This window comes from Leishmania panamensis (assembly GCF_000755165.1).
Source record: "Leishmania panamensis strain MHOM/PA/94/PSC-1 chromosome 34 sequence".
NCBI lineage: Eukaryota > Euglenozoa > Kinetoplastea > Trypanosomatida > Trypanosomatidae > Leishmania > Leishmania panamensis.
This window is the reverse complement of record NC_025881.1, coordinates 1104129-1123208: the sequence shown is the minus strand read 5'-3', so window position 1 is coordinate 1123208 and position 19080 is coordinate 1104129. Positions and strand designations below refer to the sequence as shown.

The following is a 19080-nucleotide window of genomic DNA, read 5'->3' as shown; positions in this document are numbered from 1 at the left end:
CTCCCCTGTCGTTTATTTATTTATTTGTTTATTCGTCACCCGCCCCGACCTTCTCCCTTTGTTTACTCCCTTTTTAATTTGTTGTTGACAGCCGAGATGCCTTTTCATCGGCAACGCTGAACACAAGACCAAAGCACAGTGAAGACTGTGCGACGCCCAAAAGAACACCGTGCACGGCGGAGCATGTCTTCGCATTGGCTTTTTTCGAAGAGATTTCTGAAACTCTGATCCACACCTTCCAGAAGTCGGTGGCTGTGGGCGGTTTGAAGTGGAGTGGCTCTGGCTGGACTCGTGCATCAAAGGAGTTTCACAAAGTGTGACTGGAATAGACAGGAGTCGCGCCGTAGTCGCATCATGATGAACCGGCTAGGTGGGTCCACTGTACCGGAATGTCGCCATGGACTGTCCTACGTCTGCACGTGCTCCCACTTCCCTGCCAGCGCTCTTCTCGACTGGTACTATCAGACTACCGATTCTCTCTTCGTCACATCATACGCTGCTTCTCCACCCCCACTCCTGCGCCCCCACAAAGTGAAACTCCTCAGTCACATCTACAGTGATAAAAGGGAGAAGGCGTAAGCGGCTTCTCGTAGAGGGGTGCGGCACCAAGACGGATACGCGAGTAGGAGAGTCCGTACCCTCACTTCTACCCCAAACAGATTGCAGTTCTGTGGTGGATTTGCTTCTTTCTGCTTCTCACATCTGTTTCAGTGCGTCGTGTACTTTTGGAGGTCCTAAACACCGCCTCCCTGTGCGGCTTTCCCTTCTTCATCTACTCAACTGTGTGTGGCCGTCCTGCCCTCCACCCCCCTGTTTGCGTTCTCGCACCCTCTTCCACAGTAACGTTGCACCCTTTCTTTTTCTTTTTTTTCTGCTGCTGCTTATTCGCCCCTCTCTCTGTGACTCTCCTCCCCATTTCCTCTGCCATCTCGCCACTGCACGGGGGCACGACAACGGAGGCCATAATGGTCGCTTCCATCACATTTCGACTCAAATCGAGCAATCATGTTGGCACTATTGACATGGAGGGCAGTGTCATGTCTTGTCGCGATGCGCAGCAGGCGATTGCGGCGAAGCTGCGCGCTCCACCGGAAGAGATTAATGTCTTCCTCGCAGGCAGCACGGCACTGCTGCACCCGGAGGAGGATCTGCCAGCGTACGCGGTCGTGGACGTAGTACGACAGACGCACAGCGGCAAGCCGCTCTTCTTCACGCGTCCCAAGTTCGCGCCGCCGCTGTCCTCGTTGGACAGTATTCCTAACTCCTCTGGATTTGGTAGCCCAGTCGCTTTCGGTGACGGGCACACCTTGACAGAAGAAGAGCGACTCGCGCAGCTGCAAGCGGAGGCCGCTCTTGACACAGGCATTGACGAGGTGAGTACTCGCTTTCGCCGAGGTGGTCGCGGTGGGCACAGGGGCATGGGCGGTGGTCGTGGCGGTATGGGTGGAGGTGGTGTGAGCGAGCTCTACTTCGGCGGTGGTCGAGGCCGCGGTGACGCGATGCGCATCAGCATGGAGGAAAGCTTCCGACCTCCGCCAAAGGGGTACATCTGCCACAACTGCGGCAAGGGCGGCCACCTGATCCAGCACTGCCCGTCGGCCAAAGGCGGCAAGGTAATGAAGGTGCTTTCGTTTCCGGTGGGAATCCCGGAGAGCATGCTGGTTGAGTGCACCATGGACGACCCAGCGCCGAAGTTCATTACGCGCGATCACCGCCTTGTGAAGCGTCGCGTAGACCCGTCCGTGTTCACTGCAATGTCTATCGCCGGTATCGGCACTGACGTGTCCAGCGAGAACGGACAGGACGACGGTCTGTGCAAGACGGCACTGGGCCCAGGGAATGATACCGAACGTGCAGAGGTAAACGATACCTCGACCTCCACTGCCGAGGCATCGCCAGCGCCGACATCATCAACCACGAAGCCCACCAGCGATGTGGCCTTTAGCTGCGCCGTGCACAACGGCCTAGCCCGAGAGGCGATGAGGTTGCCGTGCTGTGGCCACCTCATCTGCCACAGCTGCTTTACCAAGATGGCTGAGGAGGCATTGGACGAGACGCGGAGCCTGGACGACGAGGATGACGGCGGGGCGGTCTGTCCTGGCTGCAAGGAGCCACTCATCATGGACGAAGTTGTGCCGGCGACGCAGGAGCAAGAGCGAATTAAGCAGCTTCTTCTCGAGCGCAAGCGTGAGCGTGGGGCGTAGTGGAGAGCGATGTATTGCCTTTTCCTTTTTTTTTTTGCCACTCGCGGCCTGAAGAAGGCGTTGTGCCCCTTGGGAGAGTTGCCGGGTATTCGCTACTCGTGATCCGGTGCCTACTGTCCGTCTCTTTCTCTCTCTTTCTGTCGCTGTTGTTTTTCGTTTTCTGTGTCATCCGGCAGATGGAGAGAGCGAGCGACAGGTTAAGCCACCTACAACATTCCCCACCCCCTAAACTCGACTAACAGCAGCGACAGCAGCATGAGCAAACACAAGAAATGTGGGCTGATGCGTTTGCCATGCGCCCCCGACACTTTATCACAGGCACTCAAGCTAGGCATCGGTATAGTTCTCGAGCTCCGATCCCTTTCTAGCCAACACGGCAGTCTCTACGAACCAAAGAAGGAAGCAAGTGAAACAACAAGCGCACCTGTGCCTGCGGTAGCGGTCATCGCAGCGCGAGCATCTTCATGCAGTGGTGAGCAGCGGATGATTTTTACGTGCTCTGGCGTTAACAAATCCCTCATTTCATCAGTGTCTGTGCATAGGCCATGCTGCCTTGACCTGATTCTTCCGTTGGCTCTCGTCCAGTGCGGTACTTAATCCTTTTTTCTCTGCGTCTCACTTTTCTTTGTGCCTGCTACACGTGCGCACACACGCACGCACGACGCCAACACATAAACCCCCCCCCGCCCCGCCCAAGTCGGCCAGAGGCGTGTCCAGGCTTTTGAACTCCACTTTGTGCTTTCGGTTTTTTCTTGTGTATTTGATCCCTCGCGCCACGGCACATATTTGCTGCTCGCACGTAGGTCTGTAAAGCCCATCAAAGGTGTCTTCTGACTAAAGCGAAACCTCTACGTTGTAGTACGAGTTGTAGGCATCGGAAAGGGGGTGATTGACTCTGGATAAGGAGTCCCTTTCCCCTTCCCCTCCCTGCCGACCCCCTTCTCTTCTCTCTCTCTCTCTGTGTGAGGGATGCTGGCGTGCTCACCTGAGTGCGCTGTCCACCCTATCCCTCTGTGGCTCGCTAGGTAGTCACTACACATAGGCACACAGAGAGTCCCACCTCTTTTTACCTTTTTTCTCCTGCGGGGCGGTGCTTATCACTTCACTAGAGAACAGAAGCGCAAGGAGTGAGATCTCCCCGTCGACGTCGAGCTCTTGTCCCCTGCCTCGCACTCTGTCTTCCCCTTTTCATTTCTCCGCTTCTCCCTTTCTCTGTAGCTCACTGTACGATTGTAGAGTAGCGTGTGTCTTTAGTTTCTCTATCAGTCTCCCCCCGCTACTCGTCTTCAACTCCTCCCTTGTGATTAGAGAAGGTCTGTGTGTGTGTGTGTTACCCTCTCCGTTGCCCGCCCTTTTTTTTTCTGCGTCATAACTCTTTCATCTCGACTTGGTAGTATTTGCCTTCTCGCTGCTTCCTTCAGCTCTCCCTGTCACTCGCTTCACAGCATCGCGGGCCATTTTCTGACCTGCACCGAAGTCGCTGACTGATTCCGTCGACTAGTCCCGTTCCTTCACAGGCAATGACCAGCATCTTCACCTTCGGCGCACATGGTGCCAACTCCATGGCTACGAAATATGGTGAGATGGCCGTGAAGTCTTCCAAGTGTGGTTCGAAGAACTTTGTATACACCAAGTCGCACGATGATGCGCATAGCTTCCCGCGGCACCACCATCGCCAGGGTGACAACCCCGTGCGGCTCTCCTTCACGTGGGCTCGCTGGCGGTGGATAATGCACGACTTCCGCATGTTCGGCCTCTTTGGCGCTCTTCGGAAGCACTACTACATTGGCGAGTCCTGGCGTCGCAAGGATGAGAAGATCTTTGTGGGAAAAGACGAGAACGGCAACAAGTACTGGCAGTGCCGTCGTGCACAGGGTACCTTCTTTGTACGCATGCTCGAGCCGGCTGACCCGCACTGGTTTCGCGGCCAGTCTCCCCATGCCGCCAGCCCGGTGTGGCTGAAGTGGATGCAGGGCGGCGCAGCGCACACCCCGGCGCAGATGAAGGCGCGTGGTGAGTGGGGCCACAACTCTCGCCTTGGCATTCCCATGCCATTCAATATCAAGTACAATGAGTGGTCGCCACTGAACGCCGGCAACATCTACACACGCGATCCGATGTGGGTTGCTACAACGGGTATCCTCGTCAATCCGGAGCGCCGCGCCTTGCAGGAGGCGGGCTTCTCGCGGTGGATGTGGCAGAAGGGTCTGCCGGTCTACATGCCCTTCTGCGGTGTGCATGACTACTCGGATGAGTTAGTTGAGGAGTTTTACCGTGGCCAGTGGGCCTTTGGCCACGAGAGCAAGGGTAACGATCACGATGAGTGGCGCAACTAATCTGGACAAGTGGACAGCCACCCAGGCTGCATTGCGTGCGGATGTGTTTTTCTGAGGGAGAGGGAGTGTGCAGGTGCCCTGTTGCGGTTACTTGCTCTCTCGCTGTGCCGTTTCTTTGCCAAGAAAGATCTGACTCCTACGGCCGCCTCCCTGACGCCTCGCATCTTGAACGCCATGTTTGTGTGTGTGTGTGTGTGTCTGATTGAGCTCTTCGCTTTCCTCTCGTCCCAGTGAACTGAACTAACGGGAGAACCGAATGCGAGCACCATTCCCTCTCGTTTCAGATTCACTTTCCTGTTCTATATAGCTGTGTTTTCCCCTCTCCCCTCTCTGTTTGCATGGCTGTCTGCGTATGAACTGCTCCCCGTGTCTGCCTTTCCCGATGAAGTGGGCTGTCTGTTTTGCTATGTAGCACAAATCACGGAAAGAAAGCGAGCAAGTGAAGAAGAAGCAAGCTGGCTCCAAGAAGGGTAGCACGATTCAACAGCCAATAAAGAACCTCTGATCATGGCTAGCTCGTGAATTGTCGCGGCGCTCTAGCCCATTAACGCCGTGAAGACGGCATTGAACTTGCCTTCTCGTCACGAGCAGCAGGAAGAGACAGAGCAAGGTGGCCTATCTGCTGGTGTGGCGCCATACTCACCCACCCGCTAAAGCGGACTCACTGCGACGTTCTTCCTTCTCCCTTATGGTGACTGAGCGTCTTACTTGCTTGTTGATCTCTTTTTGATTCTTGTCACGCTCCTTCAATCCAGTGGTCGCTGCACATACGCCGACTGCATCCCTACGTCACTTTTTTGTAGGGTAAACCCAATCAAGCATTTGCTTCTTACACAGCAGCAACGGTTGCTGCCTTGGCGAGGGGATACGCCTGTTGTCTTCTCTGTGGCGGTGCGCATCTCGGTTCTTCTCGGTTTGCGGTCGCCTCATCAACTTCAAGGGCGAGTGCGCAATTAAGAAATGAGTTATTCGAGTAAACAGGGGCAGGAGGAGGGCACGCCGAACGAGATGAGACGTATTAATCGTGAGCTGCGACGCAACCTCATATTGGAAACCGCTTTAATCGCCTTCGCGCTGGGTGTGCTGACCGTGGTAAGCGTACTTCTCACAGCATACGGATGGCACACGCACGACGACAACCTGTTCGCTCTTGGATTGTACATCCTTGTTGCGCATCTTGCCTTTCACATTTTCGAGTTCCTTGCAGCTGCGTTCACCCGTCCTCACGACACCCACCCTGATGCCTTCATGGTGTTTCACTCGACACCGTACCTCATTGCGAATGGTACATCGCTGTTGGAATTTTTTCTGGAGGCGTACGCCATTCCTGAGGGGTGGAAGCTCGACCCCACCCGTCATCCCCTGCTTGGCTTTTTCTTACGAGTGAACTGTGCCTCGGCGCTCCTCTTCACACTTCTTGTTGCTGTTTTCTACGGCATCCGTGTCATGTCAATGCTGCAGTGCGGCACCAACTTTTCCCTCATGATTGAGGACGAACGGCGCTCCAGTCATCAGCTGGTGACGCAGGGCCTGTACCGCTATCTGCGCCACCCAGCTTACTTTGGATGGTTTTGGCGCACTTGCTGTGCGCAGTGGATACTGGCAAACCCTGTCTCTGCTGTGGTCCACACCGTGGTAGCCTGGTACTTCTTTCGATCCCGCATCGCATATGAGGAGGCCACACTGCAGCGACCAGATTACTTTGGAGAGACTTACAAGAAGTACATGGCATGTACCATCGTCGGGATTCCATTTCTATAGCCAGTTGCTCCCCTGTAAGACGGTATGCTCACCGTGCACTATGCCTTTCTGAAAGGAGCGTCGGATGAGCAAGTGAAGTCTGCCGTGTGCTTGTATGGATGTATGGCATGCGTGCCTGTGTGATGTTCCTCTTTTTGTATCGCTCCGTTGTCACCACAGAGATCTGCTGCTTCCATGTACACCAAACATGCCCACAAGGAGCAGCTCGCGCTGATGTACTATGCTCTCCTTCAAGAGTTGAGTTGCAGAGACGTATATGGCGTTGGCTATGCGTCTTTTCACCCTTGCGGTTCGACTCATTTGTGCGATTGTGCCGAGCCTGCGAAGGGCACGCAAAAATAAAAAAAGCAGCTCATAAACAACGTTCTGTGCACGGTCCTCACCTTCCCTCCCACGCACCTGGTGTCGCCATGCGCAGCTACGGGGTCCACCTGTGCTGTACCTCCTCTCTCTCTCTGCCTTCTTGCCTCTTCTATTTGTTTTTGTCCTGCTTTGGTGCGAAGGTCGTTGCACCGCCTTCTCCCTCTTTTATTTGGCTCCATCTCGGCGAGTAATACAGCCGCACGCACGGCGCTCGCTCTCTTTCTGTCTAGGTGTCGAGGCAAGCGGTCACCACCTTGCCCTTTACCCTCTTACACAGCGGTCTAGAGACACCCACGGATACCAACATCTATCTCTCTCTCTCTCTCTCTCTCTCTATATATATATATATATATATTTATTTATTTTTTTACATATACCTGCACGTTGTGATTCGTACAGGCACTGATGCCCACGCGAACAATTCACCATGCCTCCAATCTCTGACTACATCTTGTCTATTCACTACTTCCCGGCCGGCTCCTCGGCGCTGCTGTCATGCCTCGCGCTGACGCTTGGAGTACCCTGGAAGACATCCCTCATGGTCACCTTTGTAGGTGCACTTATGAGTTGTCTCGCTTTCTATGTTCAACCTTTGAAGTGCTTTACCCCGCTTGGGGGGCGCTTTAATGTGGGCGTGCGTGAAGTGCGTGGTGAGCGCGGTGCCATGAAGCCCCCTGTCACAGTCGTTTACCCGACAACTTGCGGCACGCCGCGGGGCGGAATCGAGTACTTTCCGTTTGGCGAGCGTGGCTACCTGGTGGGGTTGGCCAGGTACGCTAAGCTTCCCTACATACTAGTGAAGGACATTTGCCTTTTACGCACGAAAATGCGGCCTAACGCGGAGCCGGCGCCACTCTTCCAGCGCAATGGGGCTCCACGGCCAATGGTCGTGTTCAGCCACGGTCTTGGCGGATTTCCGCACCTCTACAGCACGCTGCTAATGGACTTCGCTGTGCGCGGAGCCGTTGTGTTTGCCATGACACACATGGACGGTAGCGCTGCTTACTGCCGGGACGCTGGGGGGGATATTCGTATTCCACTGAATACCCAGGTGGGCTGGACCACCGAGGATCGCGCGCCGCAGCTAGAAGTTCGTATCCGAGAGACGTTTAACACGATGAAGCGCATCTGGAGCGGAGAGCTACTGCTCGCCCTGGGGTACGATCAGGCAACGGTTGATAAGTATGTCTCTATGGCGCCGAGCATTCACCTCGTTGGGCATTCGTTTGGCGGTGCGACATGTCTGGCGGCTGCCCTGGGTGACACGCAAGACACGAATGAAGCGAACAGAGTGAGCGGCATCGCGAGCGTCGTCGTCTACGACCCATGGATGGTACCGCTGCTAAAGAAAATGTTCTACGACAAGCTTACTAACAAGGAGCATCCGCGCCACTTCATCACACCTACGCTGCAGATTTTCTCGGAGGAGTGGATGCGAGACAAAGAGCAGTACTCGTTCTTCGTGAAAGTCAAGGCCATTGTCGAGGCGCAGGAGCGCACGGCCGAGGAAGCCGCGCTTGTGGCGGCCGCTGATGCGAAGCTGAATGAGTTGAAGCTGTCGTGGTACACGATAAAGGACTATTGTTGCACTGGGCATTCGACATGCACGGATGTCCCGTTGATTAGCCCAGTGTTGTACCGCTCGAGCTACATGACGGCGTCACCGCGCGGCTCCATAGTGGGCATCGCAGCAGACACACTGCAACTGATAGAGAAACTCTCCGGCCCGTTGCCCCTCGACACCAAAATACTCAATAACCCGGAACTTGCTGCTGTGCTGAGGGCGTAAAAGCAGTATGCCACTTTAAGCACCAGGTCGTCTTGACCTGCCTCACGGACTGCCGCCATGAGAATAGCTAGGAAGACAGAGAGCAGCTGACGTGTGGCAGAGGACGAGAAACGTTTGAGTTCTCGTACGTTATCAAGAGAGCGTGGTGATGCAGGCAATGCAACTTTTGTTTTTCTAGGCAGCGAGCTGATACACTGTCAGCTCAGACACGCATACAGTGAATTCACTCGAAATGATTTGGTACATCACCGAGGTGCTTGTCTCTTTTTTTCTTTTTGAGAGGGTGTGGCTTTATCGTGCTACGAACATACAGCTTTATTTTTTTATTTGGGTATGTCTTACTATTTTGCTATTCTTCCTCTTCCTCCTTCCATGAAACTCATGGCTGTACAGCTCACTGGAATGCGGCGTGCGCATTGTAGTCGGTATGTAGTGCCAAAAATGAACGGAGCTAAGCAAGTCGTTCCCCCCTGTTCCCTCCTCTTTCCTCTCCACTATACGAGGGATGGGAGTTCCATGCTGTGCATGTGCCTGTGTACCTGTGATCGATTCTTACCAGGCGAATGCACACTCAGATGGCCACTCTGCTTTTTCACTGCCCCACGCTAGCTCGCTTAGCGTATCCTGAAACGACAAAGAAGTGACGCACTGCACAGCAGCCCCATGTATGTCACTTGAGGACACGAGTGTGCCTAAACCGTTGAGACGCCAACGCAGAGCAGTGAACGAGTGGGAAATAGGGGACTGCTGACTTGCACCCGTCTTTCTTTTGTTTTTTCCTTCTCGCTCTCCCTCAGCATAACCAGACGCCAATGTGCGGATTCCTCACACCCTATTACCGAATGATGCGGGTTGTGGTGACTGAGGAGGGCGTATGGCGCAAAGGCATGGCACCCCCGTGTAGCAGAGGGCGCTGGCCTGAGGCCGGCCCACTTGCTCCTTGTGCCTTCTCCCCCCTCCCCCCGCCCATCCGCATGCACCTCGACCCACCACCACCCGCGCGACAGCGGTTGCCGCTTCTGCCCTCGAGCAGCGCCACGACCGCGGACCGCTGGGATGAAAGCGTGCCGCCCGCCCGTGTCGGTGAGGCGCCGATGGTGCCACCCGTATGCGAGGAAGGGGTGCAGGGAAGGACCCGCGGAGGACCTGCAAGACGCGTGGCCCGGCTCGACGGCAGGTGGGTGAGGGTGGGCTCCTCCTGGACGGCGAAGCCCCCGCCGTGGTGCGAGGCGGCGGATGGAGGAGTGCGGCTCCGCGCGTGTGGGACTGCTGACCTCTGTATGTGTGCATGTGTGTGTGGTGTAATGGAGGAGAGGCGGCAATATAAAAAAAAAATGATTCATCGCTGGAGAAAATGCCTGTGTGGCCTTGAAGCGCATTTACGTTTGTTCGCCATTATATCCGAACGTTTGGGCGGTACTCACCGTTTGTGCTCTTCTCCACTCCCCACTCCACCACTTGTTTTCCGTCCATTCACTCCTTCCCAACAATGACTGCTGCCCTACGTGTGGATGGTAACGATCTCGTACGTCGGCGTAACGTCCACACACACACACACGTTTTGTGGACGTCAGATTTTCAACCCACTGCAGCTCATCCTCTCAATTGCCTGCCTCACGTGACTTCGGCTCTCATATTCAAGTCAAAAGTTTCTCCTCTGTCCCTCCTCCTTTTCGTGTCTTCTTACATCGAAACGTGCGTACAAGGAAGGGAGAATGCCGTCTCGTCGCATGCTGCACACCATGATTCGCGTCGGCGACCTTGACCGTTCCGTCAAGTTCTACACGGAGCGTCTAGGGATGAGGATGCTACGCAAGTGGGATGTCCCCCAGGACAAGTACACTCTCGTCTTTCTCGGCTACGGGACTGAGGTAAGTTCGACAGTTCTAGAGCTGACCTACAACTATGGTGTTACATCCTACAAGCACGGTGAGGCATACGGACATATTGCCATTGGCGTGGAAGACGTGAAAGCGCTAGTGGCAGAGATGCGCACGCACGACGTGCCGATTGACTACGAGGACGAGAGCGGCTTCATGGCGTTTGTGGTGGATCCGGACGGGTACTACATTGAGCTACTCAACGAGAAGATGATGATGGAGAAAGCCGAGGCAGATATGAAGGAGCAGGGCACCGCATAAAGGACCTCTACCTTTCCCTCGTCTGCCCCACATTCCAGCTCTAGCTCGTCGCACCCTTCTAGTGCCGTGGATACTGTTGCTCGTGTTGGCCTTCCTTGAACTTTCTGCGCCACGTATACAGGACTGAGGGCCTCTACTTCTTGTTCTTACCCGCGCCGCCCTGTGTTACCGATGTTGTGTGTCCATCCGGTGATTCTCTCTATTGCCTGTTGGATGGTTTTAGTTGAACTATTCGTTTCTTACAATGGGGAAGGACGGAGAGGATAAGGGCAGCGGACGCGTGGCATTACCTCGTGTCTCCCGGTACCTTATGTACGCATTTAGTACTACAGGCTATGCGCTCGCTGTGCGCGGACAGGTTTTGATCCTCAGGCCCCTTCCGCACGACACACCCACATCTGTCGCGGTGCATGCGGAGGGAAGCCATTCGACGACGCCCCCTGGTCCATGGCATGGACGGAGGTGGGTGCTGAGGGCTGCGACACCCTCTCCCCCTCCACCTGATGGCATGGCTGCCCTGAAACAGGCCCCGGGAGGCGAGCATGCGCCGTCAAGCCCAGCTGGCACGGTGTAGCGCCCCCGAGCAGGGGCATGCGGAGGTGAGCAGAGGGCAGGCGCAAGTGGCGCGGGGCGACCTGCGCCGCTCAGCCCCACTGTGCGTGCGTGCGAGGTGGGGTGGCGTCTCCCCCATTCGGCCGAGCTGGCGGCGAGGCACAGGTGCCGGGTGCCCGGCGAGGGCGACCCGAATCACAGCGTCGCGCCCACGAGACTCCAGCGTGGAGAGTGGCCGCGCCACAGCGCAGACAGGGCACCCCCGTGTAGCAGAGGGCGCTGGTCTGAGGCCGGCCGACTTGCTCCTTGTGCCCCCTCCCCTCCCCCGCATGCACCTAGACCCACCACCACCCGGAGAGAGCCTGCAAGACGCGTGGCCCGGCTCGACGGCAGGTGGGCGGGTGGGCTCCTCCTGGGCGGCGAGGTCCCCGCCGTGGTGCGAGGCGGCGGACGCAGGAGTGCGGCGCTGCGCGCGTGTGGGACTGCTGACCTCTGTATGTGTGCATGTGTGTGGCGTAGTGTCAGGCTGAAGTGAGCAAATGGGGCAATGGAGAGGTGTATTTGTGCAGCCACAGACTTCTTATGAGCAGGAGCGGGGCATCACGGCTGATGTTTGCTACTTGCGGCTTGCCAGGCGTGCCCGCAGAGAACGTTGGGAATGACAGAGATCATGGGGAGTTAACGTGTAGGCTTGCCTTGCCCTCTGTGTTTTTGTCTCATCTTTGCTACGAAGCCGTGCCGAGGGCGAGTATCGCCTTGACCCACGCGCAACTGTTGCTATCGAAGACCAGGCGCAGAACATGATCACATAGAGGCGTTTAAATCACCGCTTCTTGCAGGTCAAGCGGTGCATTACGTTTCCATCATTCGGCACGTTGGCGACCTGATTAACAGGATCAAAATCTGCAGAGAAAACCCCCTAGCTAAAACTGCCTCGCATCCCCGAGGCGTCGGATGGCAGGTACTCTCCTGCCGTTCTCAGCTATGACGTAACTCCGGAAGACCGACTAGCTATCGAGCCAACGTGCGACTATGGCGTCTCCTCGGCGGTCTAGGAAGCTGGTGGCACCATGGCAATTAGCGTGGATGATGCGAAGGTTCTGGCTGTGTAGGTGGCCGCCAACGACGTGCTGATCGACTACGAATGGGACGACTGCTGCGTGGCGTTCCGCGTGGTTTCCAATAGATACCACAGGGAACTGCTCAACAAGAGGATGATGGGAGAATAGGCGAAGCGTAGGATGCTGGCGCGGGGAAGAGTGACAGGCAACACTTTTGTAGAGATCCCAAGCCGGGTGTGACCACTGCCTCTTTCAATGTGGAGTACTGCACACCGTACTATCTTTCCCCTCTTTTAACCATGTTGCTTTGATTGGTGCACATGAGCTCTGATTCCACTCGTGTCGCTTGTAGGACTCTCGTTGCCGAACAAACGATGTGCGCTGGATTTCCGCGCACAATGCAGCGCCTATCGCGTGTGTGTGTGTCCCTCTATCTCTTTGGTTTATTCTCACACTTCGCCAAAGAACCACGATTTCACAGATTCGTCACAGCTGAGGGGGGAGGAAAAAAAGGGAGTCAACGATCCCACTGTGCTGGTCTTCTCGCCCGCTGCCTTTTGGATGTACGACATTCCTCCTTACAAATATGAAAAAAAAATACCAACAAACGTAGCCGTCAAAAGAAAAAAAAGTCGAGCTAAAGGCGGGGGGGGGGGGAGGCAGCACACCTTAAAGGCGTACACTCTATTGTGCTCACGGAGCCGGATGGGTGTTTCTAGCTGACAATTCCTGTACCCCACTCACATCTCCATTTTGCACCATGGCGAAAGGGGAATCGACCGGTAAAGCAGTGGCCTTTCTCACTGGGGTGTACAGAAACACCCACGCACGGCATCACATTCGTCTCCTTTTTTGACACTGTGCACGTCACCCTGTACGAGTCATTCTTCCACGGTCAAACCTCTGCTGCTTCGGCTATGCTCGCCATCGCACCTTTTGCCTTCTGCTGCGTTGTCGTCACAGTACTCATTTTTTTTTGTCCTGCATTCCTCTCGTGGAACGCTCGCTGATGAGTGTATTCCTCATATATCCATAGCCAGTGGTCTCATTTTATTTACATTGCTCTGGCAGACACGAGGTGCGTGCACCAAGTTGTATCTTGAGAAAAGGCAGTAAAACAACCCACATACATACACGGTAGGGGTGTGAAGTCAGTGCTATGCTTGGGATTCAATCGTGGTACACAGCGTTGGCGATTCCCACTATCGCCATTGGTGGGTTTGTGGCCACACGCAAGCGCTTAGCGTACCAGTGGCGAGAGGAACTAATGGACCCGGATGGCACTATCTACCCTGCCACGACGGATGCGGACATGGAGTTCTTCCGCCGCGTCGCCCCGGCCAGCGCGGTGGCAGCTGCTGAAGCGATCGCAGCACCGTTGCAGCAGCAACGAGCCAAGCTGCAACGTACAACTGTAGTCAGTGCAGCGACGGCGGGGGCCCACGGTGTGTCTCTCACGGCAAAGGAAAACATTGGTGCGTGCGTTCGCAGCAATGTGCTGCCGCCAGAGATGCGGAACGTTTTACTTAACGAGGTTCAGCGCTGGTCGCGGACGCTTGGCAATACCGTGGATCCTCGCAAGATCACCGCTATTGAACGATCGGCACAACTAGCGCTCGCGAAGGAGGCGGCGGAGAGTAGCGAAGGGAACGCACGCACTGTGTCGAACTCTTTCGCATCGTCGTCCACGTTGCTTGACTTTGGTTTCCTGACGCATACGCGGATTATCGCCGACCATGCTGAGGACATCCAGCTCATGAAGGCACCCTGGGGCTCGGGAGACCAGATTCGCCTCGCGGAAATGCCGGCTTCGCTGCGCTACCTCGTTGAGCGCGTTCGGCAAACGTTCGAAGGGATAGGGCGTTTGCGTCACGTCTACATTGAGTACTCTCCGACAGGCCAGTTCTACCGGGCACCTCGACCGCCAAAGATCTACGATGGCCACGACTACGTCGTCATCCCACTTCAACGTGACCACAGTGACACGGTCGTGACGATGAGCCCGGTGCTCCGCTCACGGGTGAGTAATGTACGCGAGGTTGTCCGACACTCGTGGACTAGTCGCGATGTGGATGCGCTACTGCCGAGCGGATGTATGCTGCGTGTGTACGGTACCGCACGCTACGATTGGGGATGGGGGATTCGACCGGGGCCCACGTGGTTTGGGAGTCGGCTGAATCCAATCAAGCCTGCAAAGGCTTCTGAGTTAGACGTGGAGGGTAGAGCTGGACTGTGGTCCTGCTTGAAGCAAGCACTGCAGTCGTATTTAGGGCTGCAAAAACCTTCTATAGCCCTCTCCCCCCAGAGCTGTAGTGCGCCGACAGACGCAGCACTGATCGTGCTGCACTATGAAGGACCGCGCTCTTCGACAAAGCAGCGCTCTCTCTTGCTGGAGCCGGAGATCTGGATCTTTGGCCGCGCGCCGTCCGTCGAGTCTTTCGACACGTGGACCGAAGACTGCCCCACCGCCGAGGCCGTGGGTGAGGAGGGCCTCTTATGGTTTATGACACGCAACTACTTCGACATGCTCACGGTGAGCTAGCCGTGCCCCCCCCCACCCCGCCCAACAGATGTTTACGATGCTCTCATCTCGGACAGTATTTTACTCGGGTGGCCGACGCCAAAAACTTTGGCGTGCGTGGTGAATGTTGACTAGTATGCTTGCGCCTGTGATGAGGATGCGCACATGTACGTGCACGAACTCTGCGAAGAAGAAGCGTTTCTCACTGTTTCTCTTATTGTTTTCTCGTAAGCCAATCGGTTCATCATTGCCTCTGGCCTAAAGAAAAAGAAAAAGTGGGTGCCACTGCACAGAGCACAAAGCACCGCTGCGATAAGCGGCGCCATGGCAGGGGAAGCAGTGCAGCGGCTTTGGATTGGCTTTGTCTGCGTCTCCTGCGGAATATGTGTCCACACAAGGTCTAAAGGCGAAAAATACGTGTTGGTCTTTTCGCGCACCGCATACGCATGTGATCGTTTTTTTCTCAACTTTTTGACTGCTACTGTTATGCTCGCTGCTGTCTCCCCTTTTACCTACGCCTCTCGATCTCTGTGCTCGCTCCTTGTTGTGTTTTCCTTTTCTATTATTATTTATTTCCTCAACAACCAATTCAAAATACGTTGTACGCGTTTTGGCAACTGCATTTGCCACGACCACTCTCACTTTCTTCTCTCCGACATAGAGGAGCTAGCCAACATCTCCCTCTCTCTCTGTCTGTCAGGTTCACTGGACGAGGGGGCGGCGGCCACATACTCAATACGTTTGTTCCCCATTCTGCATATATTTTTCTCTGCCACTGGCTACGTCGAGCCTCTCTCTCTTAGCGCTTTTGCAGTAATAGTTCCGGGATATTATCTCTTCTTTTTGACCGACATTCTCAGCTGACCAGACTTACGTTGCGCTCTAAAGCGCCTTTTCCCCCTCCCCTCCCCTGCCCTGCGCATTGTGTTGTTCTTGCCTCTCTCCCTGGGTACTTTCTCCGTATTATCTATGCTCTGCGCACGTTCTCCCTGCTAAACACTCCAGCAAGAGCCCAATACACCTAGAAAATACGCTTTCCCTTTCGTCTTCTACTTCCCTTTTCCCCCTTTTTTCTCTGGCGTTCTTTCGTCCTCTCTTTGCGGCCTACCTCGTGTGTGTCGGTTTAACAAGAGGAAATCTCGCGTGCCACTTGGCGGAGAGAAGACAAAGGGGAGGGGCGAGGGCCGAAAACAGCCGAGGTATCGGTGAGGTTGTCTTTGCCGTTGTGATCCACCCAAGTCGTTTCATTTTCTTTTTTTTTGGTTAAGCACATCCCTGTAGCCTCACCACGACTTTTTTTTTTTACAACCACCCCCCTTTCTCCCCTCTCGCGTGCCGTCGTTGTTGCTTATGTTGCTGTCTCTGAGGCTCGCTCCCCCCCCTCTCTCTCTCTCTCTTTCTCTCTGACGTACGCCCAGTTGCGCATTCCCGCGACGTTTTCACCTTTTCCTTCCCTGTGAGGTCCTTGTCGAACGCTCTTCGTCATTCGTCATTTCTTATTGGCGGTTTGCCTCCTCCTCCCCCTTCGCCCCTGCCTCTGTATGTACGTGTGCGTGTGCCTACTTTCCCTCCGTCTCCCCCTTTTTCGGTACTGCATGTGCTTCCTTTCCATGCAAAACCCCCCTTCAACGCTCGAGTCTTCAATTCTCTTCTTTCCCATCTCCTCCTCTCATCCTCAGTTGTTTCTCCTTTTCATGTGTGTCTTTCTGTTCTCGGACGACATTACGAGCTTCGTCACTTATCAGCATCCACCTCAGCATTGTCGCGCTGCTGCCTCTACAGTGCCCTTCACCATCTTCTGTTTTTTTGTCGTGTGAGAACAATTGAGATCGGGGAGGGAGCGAAAAGGCGTGGCTGGAGTTCAAAAAACGAAAAATAAAGAGGGAGGTGTGTCTGCAAAAACGAACTGAAGTTGCAGGCGTATCCGCTAGAGTCGCTCTTCGTCTGCCTTATGCTCACTTGAGTGCTCCTCCCTGCTCTTCCGTCTAGTAGGATATCTCCCAACTATTGCCACACCCACAACCCTGTCGTTTTCGATTGTAAGCGCGTGCCAGGAGATTTCTTTTTGTTTTTTTTTTTGTCGTAGACGTTCGCTGTGGCCTTGGCTTTTTGTCGTGTGCCTGAGCCTCGCTGAGTGTGCGGAAAGAGCAGAAAGAAGTGCCCTGTCAGGCGAGAGGTGAGGACCCGGCGCCCATTACCCTCGCAGACGCAGCACGGACGTTTCTCGTTGTTTTTTTGTCGCTGTAGCACGTGATCCTTAGCTTCGGTGAGTTTTAACGGATGAGGATGAGAACTTGTCAGCTCTGCGGCCATACTGCATTCCGTAAGCTTCTGCGGAGTGCTGTAGCTACGCCAATACGGACCATCTCGCAGGGCACGTCTTTGTCGTCGAGTGTGCGCGATGTCGGCGGAAGCAGCAGCAGTGGCGCTAGTGCTACTGTCGCCCCAGAAACGATTTCTTGGTCGAACGTGTCGTCATCCCTCTCCTCTTCTCCCGTGACTAGCGACTGTGCCGCCATTCTGAAGTATCCGTACCAGGTAATTAGCACCGAGAAGGAACTGAAAGAGGCCGTTGGTGTATTGCAGCGTAGTCGGCAGATCGCCATTGATATCGAGGCGTTCTGCACCTCGGAGGCAACCAAAACACCTCAGCTTGGTCGTGTGTCGCTTGTGCAGACCTGCAGCGACGTGGTACCGGTTGTGTTCTTGTTCGACGTGCTTTCTTTGTCAGTTCCCATCTTCACGCAGGTGATCCGGCCCGTCTTCAATGACGAGACGATTCGAAAACTCTTCTTCGACTGCCGACGCGACATTGAAGCGCTGAGCACGCAGATGAGTTTGGTGCCGAAGCGCGTCCTAGATTTGCAGCTTCTCTTTACCGCCGTGCAGTGGAAGCTGCGTAGCGTGAACCGACGGTCTGGCATGACGTACGTGCTCAAGAATGTAGCCGGCATCCACCGGCAGGAGGGCGACTTCGCCGTGCAGACGGCCATGGTGGTCGGCGACAGGCCTGTTTGGGATACGCGTCCGCTGCCAGAGCACTTCCTTGAGTACGCCGCGGACGATGTTCGTCACATTCACCTTCTCTCCACGTACTTTCCATCTCTGACGCAGCAGGTTTCGGAGGCAGCGGTGGAGCGGTTGACGGAGCAGTATGTTCAGCACTACGGTGTCGGGCATGCGGTGACAGTAGAGGCTGACGCCCAGCCGGCGCAGGTAAACACGGCTTGGCTGGAGCGGTACATTGGCCCCGGCGGGGTTTGCAGCTTCTGTGGTAGCAAGGGGCACACAGAGATGGAGTGCTTCCGCAAGCTGAACGGCAACGTACGCTGCTCCTTCTGCGGAGGTGTGGGTCACACGGCGCGTAATTGCTTCCAGAAGCACCCCGAGCTGCTCAAGTGCGACCGCTGCGGCCAACTAGGACACAGCACAGCGAACTGCTTCCGTGCGAACCCGTGCAAACACTGCGGGGGCAACCACAGGAGCGAGAACTGTCACTACCGTGCGCACACTGCGAATGCCTGAGCTGCAGTAGCAGAGAGAGAGAGAAGCGTATCGTTGGAACATGAAAGGCACCAGGAGAGGCGGAGCGTGTTGGCTCTTTCTATAAACTCGCTGAACGCTCAGCCCGTCCTGGATGCGGCCTTTTCTGTGTCACTGCATGGTGCTTCTTTCTTCGTAATACGGTGTTACCGAGGAGCTTTGCTCAAGTTGAATCTGCCTGTGATGGCTGGCTGTTATCTCCGCCCTTAATGGGTTCTTTGTGTGCTTTTTAAATCCCCTCTCCCTCTGTCGACAGTGCTGGGGATGTCGACTTTCCGTACCGGAGCAGGTCGTCCTGCCACCGAGACAAAGCCCAATAGGAAAAAAGGAAAGCAAGGGTGGTAATGATGGTGGTGAAAGACGGGCGGGCAGATGGACTTCGGCTATGCAGGGGCAGCGGCAAGTTCCACCAAGGACGCTCTTTGTACTTCTATCTCTTTCGTTCTCCCACTCCATCGTGTCCACGTTTTCTGTCCTCTCAACCCGTTCGGGGAGTCTCTCCCACTTAGGCGATTCTGAGCAGCCACTTTTCCCAGTTTTTTTCTTCCTTGTTGCACGTACCGACTGACAGGTTAGGAGTTGTGGTGATGATACAAAGGGTACGAACGCTCATGTGGTTGCTATAAACAAGGGAGATGGAAGTGTATAGTCTGACTTCGCTCCTGCGCCTCTTCTCGTGCTCCTTTGTCCCAATCCACATAGACGCTCCGTAATAACAAAAAAAAAATGAGAGCTCTTTTTCACTCAAGCCAATCAGCAGCAGAGCGGTAGGAGTGACTATATCAACGCATGTCTCTGTGGATCTGTGT

At 55.1% G+C, this 19080-nt stretch overlaps 7 protein-coding genes across 7 annotated transcripts, besides 2 other annotated features; all 7 read left to right on the top strand.

Moving 5' to 3' along the window:
• Positions 1 to 965: 965 nt before the first annotated feature.
• On the top strand, positions 966 to 2204 carry LPMP_342900 (nucleic acid binding protein, putative; the record flags this gene model as incomplete). Its single annotated transcript, XM_010704414.1, has 1 exon — positions 966 to 2204. One exon carries the CDS (start codon positions 966 to 968, stop codon positions 2202 to 2204), a length of 1239 nt encoding a protein of 412 aa, XP_010702716.1.
• Positions 2205 to 3724: 1520 nt separating this feature from the next.
• LPMP_342890 (hypothetical protein) lies at positions 3725 to 4540 on the top strand (the record flags this gene model as incomplete). The annotated part of the gene is made up of 1 exon (XM_010704413.1): positions 3725 to 4540. The coding sequence occupies one exon, from the start codon at positions 3725 to 3727 to the stop codon at positions 4538 to 4540; it is 816 nt and encodes a 271-aa protein (XP_010702715.1).
• A 960-nt stretch (positions 4541 to 5500) lies between these two features.
• Positions 5501 to 6301, top strand: LPMP_342880 (prenyl protein specific carboxyl methyltransferase, putative; the record flags this gene model as incomplete). The annotated part of the gene is made up of 1 exon (XM_010704412.1): positions 5501 to 6301. One exon carries the CDS (start codon positions 5501 to 5503, stop codon positions 6299 to 6301), a length of 801 nt encoding a protein of 266 aa, XP_010702714.1.
• A 790-nt stretch (positions 6302 to 7091) lies between these two features.
• On the top strand, positions 7092 to 8453 carry LPMP_342870 (phospholipase A1, putative; the record flags this gene model as incomplete). The annotated part of the gene is made up of 1 exon (XM_010704411.1): positions 7092 to 8453. The coding sequence occupies one exon, from the start codon at positions 7092 to 7094 to the stop codon at positions 8451 to 8453; it is 1362 nt and encodes a 453-aa protein (XP_010702713.1).
• Positions 8454 to 9255: 802 nt separating this feature from the next.
• Positions 9256 to 9750: a repeat region.
• Positions 9751 to 10168: 418 nt separating this feature from the next.
• Positions 10169 to 10594, top strand: LPMP_342860 (glyoxalase I; the record flags this gene model as incomplete). Its single annotated transcript, XM_010704410.1, has 1 exon — positions 10169 to 10594. The coding sequence occupies one exon, from the start codon at positions 10169 to 10171 to the stop codon at positions 10592 to 10594; it is 426 nt and encodes a 141-aa protein (XP_010702712.1).
• Positions 10595 to 10914: 320 nt separating this feature from the next.
• Positions 10915 to 11659: a repeat region.
• A 1815-nt stretch (positions 11660 to 13474) lies between these two features.
• On the top strand, positions 13475 to 14749 carry LPMP_342850 (hypothetical protein; the record flags this gene model as incomplete). The annotated part of the gene is made up of 1 exon (XM_010704409.1): positions 13475 to 14749. The coding sequence occupies one exon, from the start codon at positions 13475 to 13477 to the stop codon at positions 14747 to 14749; it is 1275 nt and encodes a 424-aa protein (XP_010702711.1).
• Positions 14750 to 17014: 2265 nt separating this feature from the next.
• LPMP_342840 (hypothetical protein) lies at positions 17015 to 18253 on the top strand (the record flags this gene model as incomplete). The annotated part of the gene is made up of 1 exon (XM_010704408.1): positions 17015 to 18253. One exon carries the CDS (start codon positions 17015 to 17017, stop codon positions 18251 to 18253), a length of 1239 nt encoding a protein of 412 aa, XP_010702710.1.
• Positions 18254 to 19080: the final 827 nt, after the last annotated feature.